Genomic DNA, 20,265 nt, shown 5'->3' with positions numbered 1-20,265 from the left:
CTGGTGTGCCTGGTACTGTCTAAATACACCAAACAATATACTGGTGTACCTGGTACTTTGTAAATACACCATACATTATACTGGTGTACCTGGTACTGTCTAAATACACCAAACAATATACTGGTGTACCTGGTACTGTCTAAATACACCAAACAATATACTGGTGTACCTGGTACTGTCTAAATACACCACACTTTATACTGATGTACCTGGTACTGTGTAAACATACCACACATTATACTTTCATTCTAATTTTATTGCAGTTGGAGATTTGTGATCCATGGTGGCATAGACGGATATTCATGTAGAATTATGTATTTACAGTGCAATGACAACAACAGAGCATTCACAGTACTGGAGGACTTTATGTCAGCTGTGTGTGAATATGGTGTACCGTCTAGAGTGCGATCTGATCATGGATTAGAAAACGTTGAAATTGCAAAGTATATGCTTTCGCACCCAGACAGAGGACCTGGGAGAGGTAGTCATATCACAGGAAAAAGTATACACAATCAACGTATTGAGCGCTTATGGCGTGATGTATTTTGTGGGTGCTTATATGTATTTTATAATACATTTTATGCTCTCGAAGACCAGGGTCTTCTTGATTCATGTAATGATATGCATTTATTCTGTTTACATTATGTGTATTTACCAAGTATAAGAAGACACTTGTCCATGTTTTCTGCAAGTTGGAATCAACACCCAATTAGAACAACAGAAGGGAACATGTCTCCCAATCAACTTTGGGTGTCCGGACTGCTGAATATCGCAGCCTCTTCTAGTACTGAAGCTACAGAAGCATTTGAACCTAGCACAAATGTAAGTAATAAACACAGACAATATCATCTAGCGGGTTTAATGACTGATCAAAGAAAGTTTAGAAAGAACTCCCGTGTGCTGAGTGTATTAGAGACACAGTAAATATTAATTCAAAATTACTTGTACTTGAGATATTGATGGAAAAGCTGAAAACTAATTATGCAAATCAGAAAATTTAAAATGAACAGAGTGTAAAACTAATAAGGTCTGTGCAATGTAACAGACCATCTATGTACCAAGTTTCATTGAAATGTGATCAGAACAATTATGAATTATTATGCTAATTAGAAAATTTATATGAACAGATTTTAACCCAAAACTGATCATATTTGTACATTGTCCTAGAGCATCTATGTACAAAGTTTCATGTAAAGGTGATGATAAGTACTTGAGATATCAGTGAAAAAACTGAAAATTAAATAATTATGCAAATAAGTTAATTAATATGCACAATTATTTACGCCACAACTAATCAGATCTCTGCATAGTCCTAGAGGATCTATGTACCAAGTTATATTGAAATGTGATGATTAGTACTTGAGATGTATGTGCAAATCCGAAAATTAACTAATTATGCAAATTAGGTGATTCATATGCACAAATATTATCCCAAAACAATCGATCTCTGCATAGTCCTTCAGTATCTATGTACCATTGAAATGTATTGCTTACTACTTGAAATATCAAAAGCTGAAAATTAATTTATTATGCAAATTAGGTAATCAATATGTACTGATATTACCCTAAAACATACTAGGTCTGTGCAGTGTCCTAAGACATCTAGGTACCAAGTTTCATTGAAATGTGATGATTAGTAGTTGAGGTATCAGTGGAAAAGCCGAAAATTTACTAATCATTATGCACATTAAGTAATTAATATGCACAGATTTTCACCCAAAACTAATCAAAACCTGGCATTAGTTCAAAGCATCTATGAACCAAGTTTCATCAAAATCCAATGAGTAGTTCTTTTGATACCAGTGGAACAGTTATGGAACAGCTAAAAATGAGCTAATTATCATGCAAATTAGGTAATTAATATGCATGGTTTCTACTAAAACCTAATCAAATCTGCGCATCTATGCACCAAGTTTCATAAAAAAACAATGTATGGTTCTTGAGATATCAGTGGAACAGAAGGACACACACACATACAGACAGGGTAACTGCAAAGACTCCCATTGTGTGCTTTGCACACAGGAGTAAAAAATGTGGAAGTATCATTGACCTAATTAGTGCATATGTTCACCAGCTACTTTCTGTTTGGACATGCATCTCACTCAACTTATATGATTCAATATAATATCTGTTAGAAGAGCAAATTGTGCCCCCGGATGATCTGCTATTGTGATAATTTGGGCAGTTTTTGTGTATATTATGGGCATTAACTTGATAATTAACATCTTTTTAATTAACTTTGTCTCTGAATTGTGTGAAAGTCACAATTTATGTTGTTTAAATTTCATTTTGCAGACAGAGTTATCATCTTATGGAATAGACTGGGAAGGTCCTACTCCAGCTGATGATGATATTCCAAATGTTGATGTACCAACAATTGAATGTGATATTACTTCAGCAGAGATTCGTCTGTTGGAGGCACGAATAGACCCATTGCAGCAAAGTAATGTTTTTGGAACAGATCTGTATCAAATGGCATTGCAGACAATTAATGAATTTTAGACTGTGTCTGCGTGTTCCATGATTTTATTGTAATGTGCTGAATAAAGTAATTAATTTGTATAGCCATTAAAACAGCGTCCGGATAACTTTCGGAAATTCCGTCGCGTTTCGGAAAGATTTAATTTTCACAACTTTTGAATATTTATTCATACTTTTAGGCTAGTGAGGAGGTTATAATAATTTTTCATTTCACTTTAACTCTGTTTTTTTCACCCCTCAGACCCCTTTGAAAAGTCACTTCTGGCCATTGTAATGGCCACTATTTTCTTAATGGCCAGAATACCAACCAGAAATTTTTTAATGGTCAAAATATTGACCAGTATTTTCAAACTGGTAGTTATAATGACCACTATTTTCACACTGGTCAGAATAATAGTAATTTTTTATTTAATGATGGAGTGGGTGACAATCTATTTTTTTAATGGGTATTATAATGATCATTTTATTTTTCATTACATGAATAAAATGGTCATTTTTTTTTTCATGTCACAGATATACCCGGTAATGGCACATGGGGATTGACAGCTCTCCTCTTTTTCCTCACTCGCTTCAGTTTGCTTCAATTTTAAGCCAGTACAATTGTAGGTAAACGTAAAATACAAGATTTTGAAAAATTTGAATTATGGAATTATATATCTTGAAAAAATATGACGTTTTGGGTTAATTTGTTTTTAAAATCACAACAAATCATGCATTTGATACTGTTGACTTAATAATATATAGTGTAATGCAATAGGTTATTGAACATAGAAGATGACTCGTTTTCAAAATTCGGTCTAGACCCTTATCACGGGTGCTAATGAAGTGTGTGCAAACATTGAGCCCAGGCTAATCACCCAAAATACCATTGTACTTGATGTCCATTTGAAAATTTAACTATTATATTCATAACTATTCTTATTCATAACTATACTAAACTTGACAATCAATACAAGCACATTCTGTGACATTATTCTTGAGATAAAAATGGACTGACAATGAGACTCTGTACTACATCCTGTTCTTATAAAGGCAATGTCCAGCATTTTAATACCTTGAACCACAGTCCCTCAATTGAGGGACTGTGCTTGAACAAACAAACAAGACATTCACTACTGAACCTTCGAAAAGGGTGCAACCCCAAAAATACTCAGCAACTGACTTTCCACCAAAAAAAGTCACATAAACAGCTGGTTACTCCAAAAAGTCACAGGGAGTTACTCCAAAAAGTCACATAAACAGCGAGTTATTAATCCGAAAATGAGCCTGTCTTTATGAGTGGGGTTAAGCTCAAACATAAACAAAATTCCCATTTTAATAATGACAAAAAACTAAAGTTTAGTCTTCAAATACACCCAAACTATAACATTTTAAATTGAAATACTTAACCAGTAACTTTTCATAACATGTGTTATAAACTGTAGAAGTTTATGTTGAAGGGTTGATGGAAGGTGATTTTAAAGTGGCTAAGACACAGTCAACTAAAAAATACCCATGATGCTCTGCTTTATTTTTATATTTTGCTATTTTCTCTATTATGAATGGTTTAATGTGATATGAAAATTATCTGTGAAAATATTCCACGACTACTGCATGTGTACAAAACGGTGTTGGGTGGTTCAGTAAGTTATATGGGGGGGGGGTCCTAGCATAGAGCTCCATGTGTGTAGCTAGCTGACTTAGCAGTGAATGGCATGTTTGTTTGTTCACGGTATTATAATGATGTACAATAATAGTGTTCATGCTACATGAAGTACTGGCTAAGATTTTAGCTGATGTTTTGACTAGACCCAATTGCATCCATGCATTGGGAGGGCCAGTCCTTAGCACGGGCTAAGGGGCGCTGTTTACGAACGCAAAATTTCTGCTGCTGACATGTTTCATTCTAATTTATGAAGCGAAGTGCACTGGAACACGAGCGTAGACAGACCGATTTATTTGGATGCACAGGAACAGTATATAACGGCGTTACAGAATGCAGAGTTTTATTAGTGCATGTTGTAGACAGCGAACCAAATTGGCGTTGTTGTATGCTCTACTACAGCGACCCAATCAGTGTGGAAGCGTGTACGGAGTAATTAATGACTGGTGGGATACTAGTTGACGACTTCCCCAGAAGTCGAAGATATGGTGTTTCGCATGCGCACGCATGCCGTTTTGGAGTGTAACGTAAATTGCACATGTGATATTGCTTTTGAGTGTACCAATCAACATCACAAAAATTCCCTTCTAACAACTATCAGCAAACTAGTATCGGAAGCACCACAATGGTTTAAAAAAAAAAACAATTGAAAAAACTGGTGATGATATTAATAAAAAAAAATAAGCATTATAAATCAATAAAACATGGAAAAGGAATGAAAAAAAAAATATTAAGGGAGAAAAATATATGGTGGTTGTTTCGATAATTTGTGGTTGGTTTATTTCGGTTAACAGTGTAGTTATAGAACTGTACCATTGCTGTTTAATTGTTTGTTCATAATTGCTGCCTCCCTTGGGAAACAAGTTTGGGTGTTGTTAGCCAGTGCACAGACCCTCAACACTGTGGCCTGTGCTATAACTGTTGGGCCCTCCTGTGAGTGAACACAATTGGGTATAGCTGATATGCAAACATTTGGGATTAGCTTATATCTTAGCCTGTACTTGGTCAAAGTCCCTCTAAGGACTGTGACTTGGTGTAGCCTGAAACCAGACTACTGTGGATTAGTGATGTTTTGTAATGTATTACCTCCCTGATGAGTACATTTAAATAACAATGGAAACTAGCATATCACTGGCAACACATATAAGGATTTTGGCAAATTTTCACCGTTTTGTATGAAACTATTTTCACAACAACATTAATCTCTTACAATAAATTATATCAAACATATGTATAATTTAGTAGTATTAAAACTTTTTAAGTTTTTTTGAATTAAGAATGCACCAATCTTACTAGGAATCTATTCAAATCTAACCTAATGTGTGCTATTAATAATGGCTCATCAAAGGTATTGAATTACTGAACACACATCTTTGCATAGTTTCCAAAACTAAAATATTATTTCATGCTCTGCCCCCTCTTATGTAACAGTTTGTTAAGAATACGTACATTATTTAAAATCATTTTAAAAATGTGACTGGAATGTCCAGGCCCAAACTTCTGCTGCTGCAACATCCGACCATTCCTGCATGTACATGCAATTGTTTCTCTGAGATTCTGCATGCAACCAGTTTATTTTTTGAACTGAATAACAGATTCCTAGAAGTTTATTTTGACATTTTCAAATAACACTATATATAATTTAACAATTTCATGAATAGATTAGATTGCTTGCTATTCCATTAGAAACTCTTACTTCCAAGTGTGATTTTCAACAAGCGTTCATATGTTTAGCTAACCACAGTCCCTTCTGTTGAAGGACTGTGAGCTAACCAAAGGGAAACAAAAGCATAGTGACAGGAAGTCAACACAGCAGAAAGTATGACAAAGGTTTACACTTCAAAAATGACTGGAAAGTAAATAATTTATAACCAAAGACCATCTATGCATAAACAACTAAAGATCTGGGAGGTACAGCTTTGCAAAGTAAAAATGTCATATGGGGGAGGGGGGGGGGTTAAAACATTGCTTCAAACACAGTCCCTCTATCACTGTGCTTCAAAACATCATCTTAATTATTCAGCTCAGTGTACAAACACATAAAGTACAGAAATTGGATAATTAATGAAAACATTAGACAAAACAAGAATATGTAAGCAATATTTTGTTTTGTTTTTTAAAAATCATGATGTAGTGCACAGCCATACAGACTGTTTTAGTGGATAATAATATTTTAGGTTTGCAATGTCATACTCCTCCAGATATTCATCAAGTTTTCTTGAAAGGCGATTAGCTTAAGGAGGGGGCTGTGCAAAATGTTTTTTCTCCTCTTTGTTTTTGTGCTATTCTTTTTCTAGTGTAAAATATTTTTTCTCAAAGATGTAGGCCTGTCAAATTTGTTCATGTTTTTGATCTCTACAGAATTTATTCAATAATATTTTCCTGTTAATTATTATTAAGAAGATGAAAGATTGTGGAGTGAGTGTGGGTGTGTACAAAAGGGTCAGCAAGAAGAACTATATAAGATAGCTGAAAATCATGAAATACCAGTTGAAAGATGTCACTTTTATTTGAGGGAAAACATAAAAAAAGGAATGTACAGTAACTCTACACACTTGGAACTTTCAAAATCTGTGTGCAAATGTAAAACTGATAAACATGCAAATGCTAAACCATTGCATCCATCAATACTGGTTAAACTTTTTTTTTCCCTTAACGTCCATAAATTCTGGTTCTTCAACTTCTTACGTTCCATTTATATAGTATTTCCTTTTTTTAAATTGTCATTATCTGCAAAAAATAATTCAGATTGCTATTAGCTTACAATGACCAGTTTTTAATTAAGACACTTTGTAATCAATTTTGGAAACAAAAATTTGTGGTGTCTGTGTATTTTGGCATATTTCTGTCCTCAATAATAACAATGTGGATAAAATGACATCTTGTGATATGTCAATTTTTCCCCTATGCAACTCAGATATACTTTCAAAAAGATGATACCCGTTACATTCTGATTGAAAAAATATAAATATCAAATAAAACAGAATAACATCAAATTGTTTCCTAACCGAATATATTAGGGGTTGGTGCCATATATACACACAGTTCATCTCTTGAGAGACTAGGACAGTACACAGTCCCTCTGTGGACAGTACATTGCTGTACTTGGGAACCTAATTTCTGAGAACAATAGGGGGATTTAACTTTCTACAAGAGACAAAAGAAAGTTATGTAACAATGCAGCTGCATGATTTTGTCTTTCAAAGTAGGAAGCTGTGTACATACAAAATTATAGAGTCCCTCCACAATGGGAATGCCACCATGCATGTACAACTTCATCGATCCCCAGGTACTTTCACAAAATAAATAATTGTATTATAATTATGATCCAATACAATACCATATTTGCTCTAAAATTACATTTGTGGATACTAAATCATGAAAATATTACATATTTCGACCATTGAAGATCCCTGTAATTTACCTAAGTGCATGTGCTGCTAATAGAGTAATAATGTTAAGTGTAATATTGTTTCTATATTTTTTTTTCAAAATCAAAAAAATGATATTAAAAATATAAAAACAGTTTAGTTTGAAAAGTGAAATAATGGTATTCAGATGGTTATGATTTAAGCATGACCTTAGAAAACAGGGTCATGCAACTTCTGTCTGAGACAATGTGCAATGTGGGTTATAACCTCCTGTATAATCTCATTAATACATATACATGTACCTAGAAGATTTATACATCTGAAACAGTTTTTACTAGTATTCCCATTAGTCAGTGTATAACAAGTGCACTATGCTATATCTGTTCTAACACAGTCCCTCAAAGGTGTTGAGGGACTGTGGTTCTAAATATGATGAAAAATCCACTTGTTATAATGACACAAATTTCCACAGGTCAACTTATCATTTTTGTTTCGCTTTCCTTATTTCATAGTGGAATAAAAATTGTTAATTTTTAGTTTCACTCGCATCAATAGAATGGACTTGGCTATTCAAGTTTTGATCAAATTTAATTTTTCTGATTATATTCCAACCACAAAATTGTCTCATTTTGTCACAGTCCCTCAACACCAGTGTTGAGGGACTGTGATTTTGTGTAGCTACACCCTGGCAACCATGTTTGGCTTATGAAACAGGAGAGGATGTAACAGTGGTGTTGACATAGATTTATTATCAGTTTCTCTAAGGTGTTAATTTGGGTAGGGGGATTATAACTAAGGTTACATGAAAGGGGTAGCCACAGTAGCATGTCCCTGTTCTCTAAGGTCTATGATTTAAGTACCATTATATAGACTAAATATTTTTTTGTCCAAGTTGAGCAAGAGTACCCATGATCAATTTGGCTGACCCAGAAATGCCTAGGACATTTACTGACTGCATATTACACCTTCATTATATTTTGTTTAAGTCTCGCCCATTTGCCCCCTGTATCTTCAAAAGTAGTGTTCATGCTACACAAAGTACGGGCTAAGATTAAAGCTAATCTCATATGTTTGAGTTCATGCACAGAAGGAAACAATGGTTAGCACGGGGTAAGGAATGCCCAAACTTATTAAGAATAGGCAAAATCTTCAGAAATTTTAACTATGAGTGCTCAGTAAGAGTAAGTAGGAAGGTTAGTTCTACAGCTATAAAACAATACCAAAGCAAATTCAGAAAGTGCAAATTGCAGAATAACAGGAAGTAGCACAGTATCTCATCGGTACATTTTTTCTTGAGTCAATCTCTCTATATGTGTTAGCGTTGATTGTCAGGCAGGAAATGGCACACCAAAATAAAAAGTTATGAATATAGTAGTAAATCTCTTAAATGAACATTAAATACAATGGTTTTTTTAGCCGAGCTAAGCGTTCATGCTTGTTTTGTTTTGCCTGTGCTAAGGCTTTGGACTGACCAGATTTACTCTGTACCTAGTATTTCTTAGCCTGTATTCATGCACATTTTTTTAGCACAGGTTAAGGTATTGGACCTCTTAGCCTTTGCTAAAGAGCTCTACGTGAATCTACGAATAAGTGTCTTCTGTTTATTTCTACCTTAGGTGCATACATTAAGATTCACTTCCCCTTTATATTGATCTCTACAACTCATTCAAATCAAATCAAAGATGAGCAAAGAATATTAGATTCAATTGAAATTTAGTTTAAATCCATGCTAAATTAAAAGTTATTTTGAGTATGAGTTTTACTTTTTTCTTTTGTGCGCAAAGAAAAATGAACTGTTGCACACTGTAGGCATATATCATCTATACTAGTTTACAGGAAAAAGGGATTCTGTATGGTATTTGATGTTATGGGCATAATATATACATGTATAGTTAATACATGATTATTAAATTAGATTTCCCAGTGTACAGTACACTATTGCTGGTATTGTCTGAAGAGAAAAAAAAAACAATATACATAGTCTTCAAAAATTTAAAAAAAAAAAACATTTTGCAGTCAGTTAAATTATTTTATTAAAATAATTTGAAAACATTGCCATGAATGGAAACAAATTTACGTTGATGTTTTTTTGCAGATTTCAGGAGTTGGAAATAAATTTTGTTTATACTTTTCTTGTATTAACAAACATAGGAGCTAATCCTCATTAACACCTACTTGAGCTTGTTGTTTGACAATTATGAATAATAATGAAGCATTACTTACACAGTGTGCCATGACTGAACAAAAACGAAAGCCCCAAAAGACTATCCTGCTACATAAACAACAACAAAAGTATCTAATATTGTATTGAAGTCATTGTAAAATGGTAAAATAATTACAAATTCATACCTTGATGTGCCAGTTGCAGTACTGCAATCATCCTATGATTCAACACCATCTAAATACTCCGCAGGTTATGCAGTCCACCAGCAGTCACTGGCATCAGCGTTACTATGAAATTTCACTGGGGATCGAGGCAATATTCGCGAAATTTCATTTAAGTGTACTTGGAAGCGCCAGTGAAACTTGGGAAAAATAAATTCCCACACGTATATTGAGGCTGTTTTCTGGGCCATTATATTTAGAGACATGAACAAAAATACTGGTCATTTTATGTATGTAATGAAAAATAAAATGACCATTATACTGCCCATAAAAAAAAAAATGTTTATCAACTCCATCATTTAAAAAGCAATTGTAATTATTCTGACCAGTATAAAAAACATGGGTCATTAAAACCACCATTTTAAAAACACTGGTAAATATTTTGGCCACTTAAAATATTCTGGTCAATACTCTGGCCATTAAGAAAATAGTGGCCATTATAATGGCCAGAAGTGACTTTTTAAAGGGGTCTGAGGGGTGTAAAAACAGTGTTAAAGTGAAATGAAGAATTATTATAACCTTCTCACTAACCTAAAAGCACAAATAAATATTCAAAAGTTTTGAAAATTAAAACTTTCCGAAACGCGACGGAATTTCCGAAAGTAATCCGGACGCTGTTTTAAGTACTTTCTAGGTTATACGATGTTACTATATTAAGTCTCAATTTGACAAGTACATAATCAGCAGTGCTGTTCAGTGCACGGACACATGTAGAACATGTTTTCCAATATATTATACATATTATTTGGGGTAATTTATCACAGACCAATGCAGTGACAAAACCTAATTTATCTAATTATTAACTCATTTTCACTAAGTATTTTCGAGCAGTAACTTTATACAAACTCATTCTTGAAGAATCAATGAAATTTAAGTTGCTGATTTTAGTCAGAATGAATGCTTCACCAGTTGATGTCCCTAAAACAGAGAAGCTCTTTTCTGAAAACAGTATTGTTGTTCATTGGTATATTAAATGCCAGACTATGATTTGACAAATTTGTTTTTAAACTGAACATGTGTGTAACAACTCCTTTGTTTATTATCAACACTTATGATAAAAAAACTAATAAAGTTACAAATTGTACATTATAAACATGTAAATTTAAACACAACAGAGAATATATTCCTGAATTAGGTCATTATGTACAGTGATTATCACAACTTTAATGTGTCTTTGCCATGTACAAAAATATAGTAAATATGTAGGTCACTTGATGGTACTGTGACATGAGCTAAAACTGCAATAACTATGCGCCAATGACTTTAAATGTTCATATTACTGTAAACCTTTGCAACATTCAATTGCTGTAAACAGTGTGAACATGCCAGACTAATCAAAGATATTCATATCTTGAAAACAGGTTCACAACTGTTGTTTCACATTGTTTCATTAGCCTGCCGTCTGTATAATAAACTGTTTACAACAACACTGGTCAGATTTTTACTTTATATAATATTTTATGGAGAAAATAAACAACAAGGAGGGAGGTATACTCCAACTGAAACGATTGTAGATGCATCCGGATAAATTTGAGATTTTTCAATGATTTTGCAGCAACAAAGCACAAAGCTATTTTTATAATCAAAATGCCCCAATGGCCAATCAACTTGTTGCAGAGCATACCTCAAATTCAGGAGAGTACCCTCCACCCCCACTACTTGGACAACTTGTTTGATACTGCTCACTGTTTTTAAAATCAACTGTACACTGCACAAATGGGCATAACCTGTAAATATTTTGACTAAAATCAGTGTAATAACTGGTATTTATACCAACTTATCCCTGATGAACATCAAATCATGAAAACATTAAATTAAGAACAATTAGTAACAATTAAATTATGAACAAGATAATTAGGAACAATTAAAGACTTGTGATTTGCAATAAACAAATCAAAACCAGCTCTCTTCTATGTTTTGAACAAGTGTGAATTCCAGTTCTACACTGTCAACTGAATCAATTATAATGAAAAGCAATTCAAAGTTGTAATGTTGGCAAAACTTTGTTAAAATTCTCTCAATTTTGAGTAACTAGACCTAAAATCATATCTGAACTTAATACTGTGCATGGAACTGCTTAATGTTTGACTATTGTGCAAGACATCTGATGTGGATATCTTGAAGATACTGTACATTCAGCTTTAACATGTGTTACAGTACACATACTACTTGACACGTCAGAAGATTACAAACAAAATTTCCCAACTATAAAGTTCTGGGATGACGAAAATGTTCAATGTTTTTGTAATTTGTTGGAAGTGAAATGTCCACTATTCAGCAATCTTGAAACGAGTCAACAAATGAAGTCTATTCCAGGATGTATTCTGTGTGTCAAGTTTGACTGAACAGGGTGAATTCTTGGTGATGTGCTAGAATGCAAATGTCTGTGTACCAAATTTGGCTCTAAATAGACTATGTGAATTTGAGATATAAGCAGAATTATGCACAAAAAACAGATAAAATTGTCAGCCATCTCAGACAGCTGTTACCAAGTTTTGAATAATTGGTCTATAAAACTCCAAAGAAATACAACATAAGAAATAAAAGACTGACAAATGGAATCAAACATATAATCATGCCCAGTTGGGGATTAAAAGTTCTCTTTTCAACCTACGAGAAAATGCATCAATAATATACACATATTGTGGAAAACATTTCTTATGCAAAAAATGTGTGGCAGTAGAACGGAATGATTATTTCATAACATTTGACAATACATAGCATATAAGAGTTTCTAATATAAACCGTGAAATAATGTGCCACATGATTAAGCATCAACTAATCATAGAACACATACTCAATCAACAGCAAATTTGAGACCATTACAAGCTATGGTTCATAAGAGTATAAGTTTTTATAAAAAAAATCAAACAGACCGTTGGACAGATGACAGAGTGACAGATCACCAATATGAATATAGCTTCATGTAGTCAACAACAGAACTAAACAAACAGATACAAATTTGAAAAAGCTCCAAACTCTCCTCAGAATGTTGCTATACTGTTTCTATATTATAAGCTCATCCGTGTGTCCATGTATAAACTTACAAATGTTTGAGTACAGAATAAACTTACTGCATGCACCACACACAGACCACAAAATATGTTGATACATGATACTGTGTATGAGAATCAATATTAAACATTTTCAGTTAGGCTGAAGTTCTTCTAAGCAGATATATTTAGTTGTACTCCAACATTTGAAGTTTAATGAAAAATACTGCTACTACAGCTATCTATGGTGGCTTTCAGCAGGCAATGTATTAAGCAGGTAGTAGTATACATGTTGCTGGCACTGGTTGCTGTCTCAATAACTGCAGATTGTGACTGACATGGTAAGCAGGTAGTAGTATACATGTTGCTGGCACTGGTTGCTGTCTCAATAACTGCAGATTGTGACTGACATGGTAAGCAGGTAGTAGTATACATGTTGCTGGCACTAGCTGCTGTCTCAATAACTGCAGATTGTGACTGACTTGGTAAGCAGGTAGTAGTATACATGTTGCTGGCACTAGCTGCTGTCTCAATAACTGCAGATTGTGACTGACATGGTAAGCAGGTAGTAGTATACATGTTGCTGGCACTAGCTGCTGTCTCAATAACTGCAGATTGTGACTGACTTGGTAAGCAGGTAGTAGTATACATGTTGCTGGCACTAGCTGCTGTCTCAATAACTGCAGATTGTGACTGACATGGAAAACTTGTATAAATGTTGCTGGCACTGGTTGCTGCCGCAGTAACTGCAGATTGTGGCTGACTTGGACAACTTGTATAAATGTTGCTGGTACTGGTTGCTGTTGCAGTAACTGCAGTTAGCTGCTGACTTGGAAAACTTGTATAGAAGTTGCTGGCACTGGTTGCTGATGCAGTAACTGCAGACTGTGACTGACTTGGAAAACTTGTGTACGTGTTGCTGGCACTTGATACTGCTCCAGTATTTGTATATACTGCAGTTTGCTGTTGACTTGAAAAGCTAGTAGTATACATGCTATTGATATTGGCTGCTGTTTCAGTACATGTATTTACTGCAGTTTGCAATTGATTTGGAAGTACAATACTATACAAGTCACTGGCCATGGCACTGGCTGCTGTCTCAGTAGATACAACAGGTTCAAACGGATCACTTTGAAAGCTACAATGACCAACATCACTGTCACTGGCAGCTGGTTCAACTATAGAAGTGTAAACATTCTGACTTGACACATTTGATAGTGATGCACCTGAAATAGAGTGCATATTCATCATAAAACATCATCATCCTTTAGTTGAGTGAATGTGAGTGAGTTAATACAATTAGAACAAACAACTTTAAAAAGTGCACCATTAATTGCCACAATATAATATTCATATATTAATTGAATGACACAGTTTCAGGGTAAAAAGAGGTTTTGTCAAAGTCACCATTTCTAGCCTCTAAATACCTCAATAAATGCAGATTAGGAAGGCGTTGTTATGATTGTACAATCACATAGAGAAAAGTCAAATTACAAGTTATGGAAGTATAGTCCTCATTTTAATCTGAATGAGCAGATACTGAAGAGTTGTAGCCTAAACATGATTATGATTGAAAGAAGAAAAATATCCTACAAAGAATAAAAATAGATACAATCTAGGCACAATTAATATCAAAGTCCATCTATTTAACATATCAGAGGGAGGAAGGGAGTATGATCAACATTCAATACTGATAAAAATATTGTGAAAGGGTACAAAAATGATTTATGCACTCGTTCTAAGCACGGTTACTAACCATGCTCTAAGTACATGTATCAGATTTGGGAGAGTTGCAATAAAAAAGAAACATGTTCCTTATGAACAATGGCTATATTTTAGGTGGATATAGGTTGCTAGGTTGTAATAAGAGTAGATTTTTGAATGACATTCCTGACATATTAAGTTAATGCAGATTTTGTAGAAACATTTTTACCAAAATCTCCAAAATTATATGCACTAAACCTAGCCAACACTGAACAGCACCAAGATTATACAATAAGTTTGCTCACTGACCAGCAATTGCCCATGATCTGCTGTGACAACATTACCCATAGTGGAAAATGGACACAAAATGTAAACAAGTGTACTCTAGAACCTTCTCTTTCATTTCATTACAGACATGGCATATATTAATATTTTCCATAAAAATTTAATTTTTATAGCAATTTTTGGTAAGCTATTGAGAATGTCACAGAATCCTCTGTTCTTGTAATTAAATATATGACAAATGAAATGTCAGCTCATTTTTGATCAAGTGCATACATGTACCAGTTCTACACTGAACTAATGACTTGGACTGCCAGACAATTCAATATGTGCGATATGTCTAATGTATTCCCAAGTTGCTGCAAAAATGAACCAAAATAAATTTTCTTTTCACTAACAAATTTTTAAAAATCTGAAAAACAGGTTTATCCATATTCTAAGTTTGAACAGAATTGGCCAGCACAATGTAGAAATAATACTCTACACATATAAAATGAGGTTTTTAGGCTATTTTGGGGTCAATTAATGGCCATTGTTCAGCCATAATGTATCAGAACAGAGGCAAAAATGTGGGTCATTTGTACACCATCATGTATATACCATATGTACCAAGTTTAGGGAAAATCGGTTCATGAACTTTGAAGATAATGCAACGGACAGACAAACAGACAGAACCCAAACCGTAAGCACCCAATGGCACAAAGACATCCCTCTCCTGCAAACAAGTTTAAAATGTCTTCATACAAATTACATACAATAGTTCTAGAAATAGAAAAAGTCAGCTTTTTGATTTTTGGAACACACAACAAAACAAATATGACACAATTTCTTACCACTTTCATGTTCAGACAGAATATCATATGCTTTTTCTGAGTTACCATTGCAGAAAGACATGCATCTTAGAATTTCTTCCTTATTTTTAGTTCCATTGAAGACACTCATTAACACGACAACTTTAGCATTGAACTAAAATGTAATTTAAAATCAAATTACAATCATGATGTGACAACTACATATCTAATGTAACAAAATATATTTAAAATCTAGTGTCTTTCTTATTGCTATGTCCTGTTAATTCCAGAGTTTCATTGTTTAATGCATTCAATATTTTTTTATCTCTTGCAATACTGTACAGTAAATTCCATAAAGGCATGAACGAGGTTCATGACAAATTAATAAAATTAAACATTTTATAAATAAAATTAAATGTTTTATAAATACACAAATTTTTATAAATCATAATGACTAATAATTAAATTGATCGGATAATATTGTAACATTGCCACAAGTTCTAACAAATAAGTTAGTTCAACATAATTTAATCAAAAAGTGCTTTATTTTGGGCTACTAGTATTCAATATTTAATATTTCAATTTGAAATAACACTGATAATCAGTAATCACAAATTTTTATAAATATTCCTATCACTGTATATCACTACAGAGAGATAAATAAACTTTGCAATAGCATACTTTATTTTAACAGTACACCATGGGGGTGTCACAGAAAACTTACCTGATCCTCTAATCGGCTACTTGTAAAATCTACAGCTAGATTTTCCACCTTGGATTTTTTTGATTCATTGCTACATTCTTCATCAGTTATCCCTTCATCACTGGTGTTATCACTGGAGTCAGTCTCTTTATTACAATGTTTGTAATGATCACTAAAGCAATCTATGTCAACAGATGCATTACAGTGAATGCATGTAACTTGTGGGGTCTGTTTTCCTGAAATTAACTATGATAAAAAAACAATACAAGGTTATTTATTACCTTATATCACTTGTATATAGAGCTGATTGATATGAGTAATGCCATGAGCTAGTATTATTCATGAACCAAAGATGAGGTGAATAAATAACCCATGATGCCATTATTATTAACCAGCTCTATGAATAAGTGATATCAAGTGACAACCTTTTTATCACATGACCATCTACAAGCATCAAAACAACAAATAAATCATGCTTTCATGGAACATTCCTTACAAATTACAATTACAAATTTATGCTAATTGGGCATGATGTTAATTAATTTTAGTGGACAAATTTAAATTTAGTGGACATGCATTTGCAAAAAATTACAGTCGCTGTTGGTTCTCAAAATAGGCAGAAAAATATGACTATTCCTACGGATGTTTTCAAAATAAACTTTCAGTTGTCATTAATATGAGGTTATTAAGAGGATACCAAAAAGTATTGACCGATGCGCACCGGAGGTCAATGCTAGGGTGTACAGTCTGAGTGCATACTTTGCGGTATCCTAGTAATAACCTTTTTATTATACATCTTTTCCTCTCGAAGATACAATGCCGAAAAGTTTAGTACAGAATCAGTGAACTTCTTTGTGTGGAGTCCGGTCAAACCATGATTAATGATTGCAGCCATGTTTGTTTTTATTATTAGAGGACGTTTACGGGCATAATCATTCCATATTTGGTAGGATGAAAATACACTGTAAAATACTGCAAAATTACGACACACTGTAACTTATGGCATTAGGGTGACAGATGTATAATAATATGAGTTAATGTCACCAAGCAAAATAACATATATACAGTACTGTGGTATGTCTTAAATTTGCTGAGTACCAATTAATGTGAAATGTGCTTTACCTAAGGTAAAGTTAACATGGTAAAATGTTTGTGTATATTACACTACCTGTATTTTGAGAAAATTGACCTAATATTTTTAGGGAAATTTCATAGAACATAATTCAAGATAGCAAAAAGTATCCCACCAGGCATCAAATATATATATATATATATATATATATATATATATATATATATATATATATATATATATTCACTCTGTCACCATACAGCCTAGAATTTGAGATATTTCATAATATGTCATAATATCTAGGAACCAATAGTAGAAGCATTACAAAACTAACAAAATGGCTGCCATTCATTAAAATACAGTTGGTGACACCCAACTTTTTTATGCCATTATACTTCGATTGACAAGGAGTACAATTTTGCAAAATGAATAAATTCTGCATATTTTCAGTTATGAGTAGATTTCTACCTTAATTAATCTAGAATAGCCAAAAATATGAACTTTAAATTTGTGCATGATGTACTAAATAAATAAATTTATAAACAAATAAATAAATACAAAGCATACAAGAACACTTACGTCTGAGCTTAATGATCTTGTCGTCATTTCTGGTTCCAATAACAGATTTTTTTGTAATGGCTTCACATAGGCAACAGCAGATCCTAGTATAGAGTCCTTTCTGAGAAACTTCAGCGAATATCCATATATAGGCGGCTTGAGTTCAACAAGCGTTTTGCTATTTCGGCCACACGTGCGCCAAATTGTGAATCCCATAGCATGTCTTAGCTTTGGAAATTCAGAATATAATGTATTCATGAGATACTCGTGATCGCCGCTTTTGTTTTGAAAAACAATTTTCTTCTCGCCTAAACCAGCAAGTTTCAATTGTTCCTTATCCGCAGTGCTTGGGACAAATGTGGCGTCTTTCAATGCCAGAACACAAAACTTATGTGTCCATGTGTTTGGGGGCGTCAAGAGAGCAATAAACTTGCTTTTAGGTTTTGAGCGACCTTTTCCAGAACGTTGATCCCTTAAACTAGGGAATAATTCACCAAGAGCTTCTTTACTAGAAAAGTCGTGTGTCGATTTTGTCAACGAACTGCTCGCGTCGCGGGAGCCCGAAGGCGCCGACAATATTGGCGGGGATATTTGTAACTGTGAATGACTTGGTTCATTGCGACGACTTGTCTGGTCTTCGGCCAATAATTTCGCCACGTCAGCAGCGGCTCGGTGAAGTGTTTCAGTCGCAGTTACCAAACGAGATCGACGATGATCAGCACCTCCCTGTTGGTGATGACTTTCCTTCGACATCTTGTTTTTCAAGCGCGTTGTGACTTTGGGGTTAAAGTTTGGGTCAAAGTTTTAGCTCCGTTGCGGCGCAACGGCGGTTAAATTTTTAGCTCCGTTGCGGCGCAACGGCGGTTAAATTTTTAGCTCCGTTGCGGCGCAACGGCGGTTAAATTTTTAGCTCCGTTGCGGCGCAACAGCGGTTAAATTTTTAGCTCCGTTGCGGCGCAACAGCGGTTTAATTTTTCCCTCCGTTGCGGTGCAACGGCGGTTTACTTTTAAACAGGTTTTTTAAAACACTTATTTAAATAAGCTGATTCTATTTTTCTATTCTTTTATTTATTCATTTAATTTTCTATTCTTTCGTTTATTGTTTTATTTATTTTTCTATTCTTTTATTTTTTGTTTGATTATTTTATTTATTCTTCTATTTTTTAATTTATCGTTCTATTCTTCAATTTAATCTTTTATTTCTTGTTCTAATTTTCAATTTATTTTTTTATTTATTGTTTTATTCTTTGATTTATTCTTTCATTTATTTATCTATTCTTTGATTTATTCTTTGATTTATTTACCTATTCTTTGATTTATTCTTTTATTTATTGGTGTTTTTCAATTTTGGCCCTAATGGCACACCATAGAATACTGTCATTGTAAGATCACCGTACATATTTAAAAAACACGTCGCAACCATCATATTGAGTCGTTTTTTTATATTGTACTCATGCAATGTTTTTTTTTCACTTTCATCGTGTTGTAGACACGATATTAGAACATCACTCTTATCCATAAATGGAACAGGGGCTAACGTATGCCCAGAATAAGAATAGACTATTTGAATGCATTCACATCATAACGGGAGACATCATTTTAGATCAAACAAAAGAGAGCGTGAAATCTACAGTTTACATGTGCGTTAAAACGAGTGGTCGATACAAAACCAACTATCTGACTGACTGAAAATCAGTGAATAATGTTCTAGCATAAACATTGAACTTATTAGACTATATGAACCATGCTCAAAGCATAATATAAATTAATTCAGCAAAGCAGTTTCAAGTGTTTAGTAGAAATGAAATACTGAAAGATCACCTCGTGACAAAATCATTTTCTATTGAGTTCGATTGTGCAACAACATCCTACTGTTTGAATTACTAAATGTTTACGCATTTGTCTACAGCTACGTCTTACCTTCTCGTGAATGAAGCAGGACGATGAACGACAATTTGAAAATACATCACTGTGATAAAAATTCCCACGAATATGAAACCCAAGGAGTGAATAAGCTTTTTTGGAGACATAATTGTCATGAGTGCTGCTCACTCCAATGACGGGCAGGAAACTGTACCTACTCAACAACTTATGCACATATTTAGTACAAGCTGTAACACACACGGTATGGTGGTTTAATCCATTAAAATAACACTTTTAACAAAATGACAAACCATAGACGTCTATAAATATATTAGATATGTGTGTTACAGTTTAGCCATATATGCAAAGCAGTAGAGTTATCTTGGATTTTCTGCAAATTACCGATTTCCCAAATTACAA

At 33.7% G+C, this 20,265-nt stretch overlaps 2 protein-coding genes and 1 long non-coding RNA gene across 4 annotated transcripts in view; 1 reads left to right on the top strand and 2 right to left on the bottom strand.

The window, feature by feature from the left end:
- LOC146728632 (uncharacterized) overlaps positions 1–20,043 on the bottom strand; it is a 35,433-nt gene extending 15,390 nt beyond the window's left edge. Inside the window, exon 1 of the mRNA XM_085496190.1 lies at positions 19,903–20,043. Within this exon, the coding sequence (XP_085352316.1) occupies positions 19,903–20,021 (119 nt within the window). The 5' untranslated portion in view covers positions 20,022–20,043. The remainder of the gene's footprint in view (positions 1–19,902) is intronic.
- LOC146728633 (uncharacterized) lies at positions 313–2,502 on the top strand. Its single transcript, XM_085496098.1, has 2 exons — positions 313–822; positions 2,296–2,502. Exons 1-2 carry the CDS (start codon positions 313–315, stop codon positions 2,500–2,502), a joined length of 717 nt encoding a protein of 238 aa, XP_085352224.1.
- Positions 6,614–10,145, bottom strand: LOC144361256 (uncharacterized). 2 transcript variants are annotated; one of them, XR_014928216.1, is made up of 2 exons: positions 9,844–10,145; positions 6,614–6,853 (listed from the first exon to the last, which is right to left on the bottom strand). It is a non-coding gene; the product is annotated as an uncharacterized LOC144361256 (long non-coding RNA). The 2 variants fall into 2 exon arrangements; XR_014928217.1 differs by lacking the exon at positions 9,844–10,145 and adding an exon at positions 7,132–7,259.
- Positions 20,044–20,265: the final 222 nt, after the last annotated feature.

The sequence above is a fragment of the Saccoglossus kowalevskii genome, chromosome 22 (assembly GCF_978046115.1).
Source record: "Saccoglossus kowalevskii chromosome 22, keSacKowa6.1, whole genome shotgun sequence".
Lineage (NCBI taxonomy): Eukaryota > Metazoa > Hemichordata > Enteropneusta > Harrimaniidae > Saccoglossus > Saccoglossus kowalevskii.
The sequence above is the reverse complement of the archived record's forward strand: the minus strand, read 5'-3'. Positions and strand labels throughout refer to the sequence as shown.

Bases quoted from the DNA above. Each gene is read 5' to 3' on its own strand.
- LOC146728633 (XM_085496098.1), top strand. From the start codon at position 313: ATGTATTTACAGTGCAATGACAACAACAGAGCATTCACAGTACTGGAG. The intron at 823-2,295 runs GTAAGTAATAAA...TTCATTTTGCAG, and splicing joins CATTTGAACCTAGCACAAAT to ACAGAGTTATCATCTTATGG.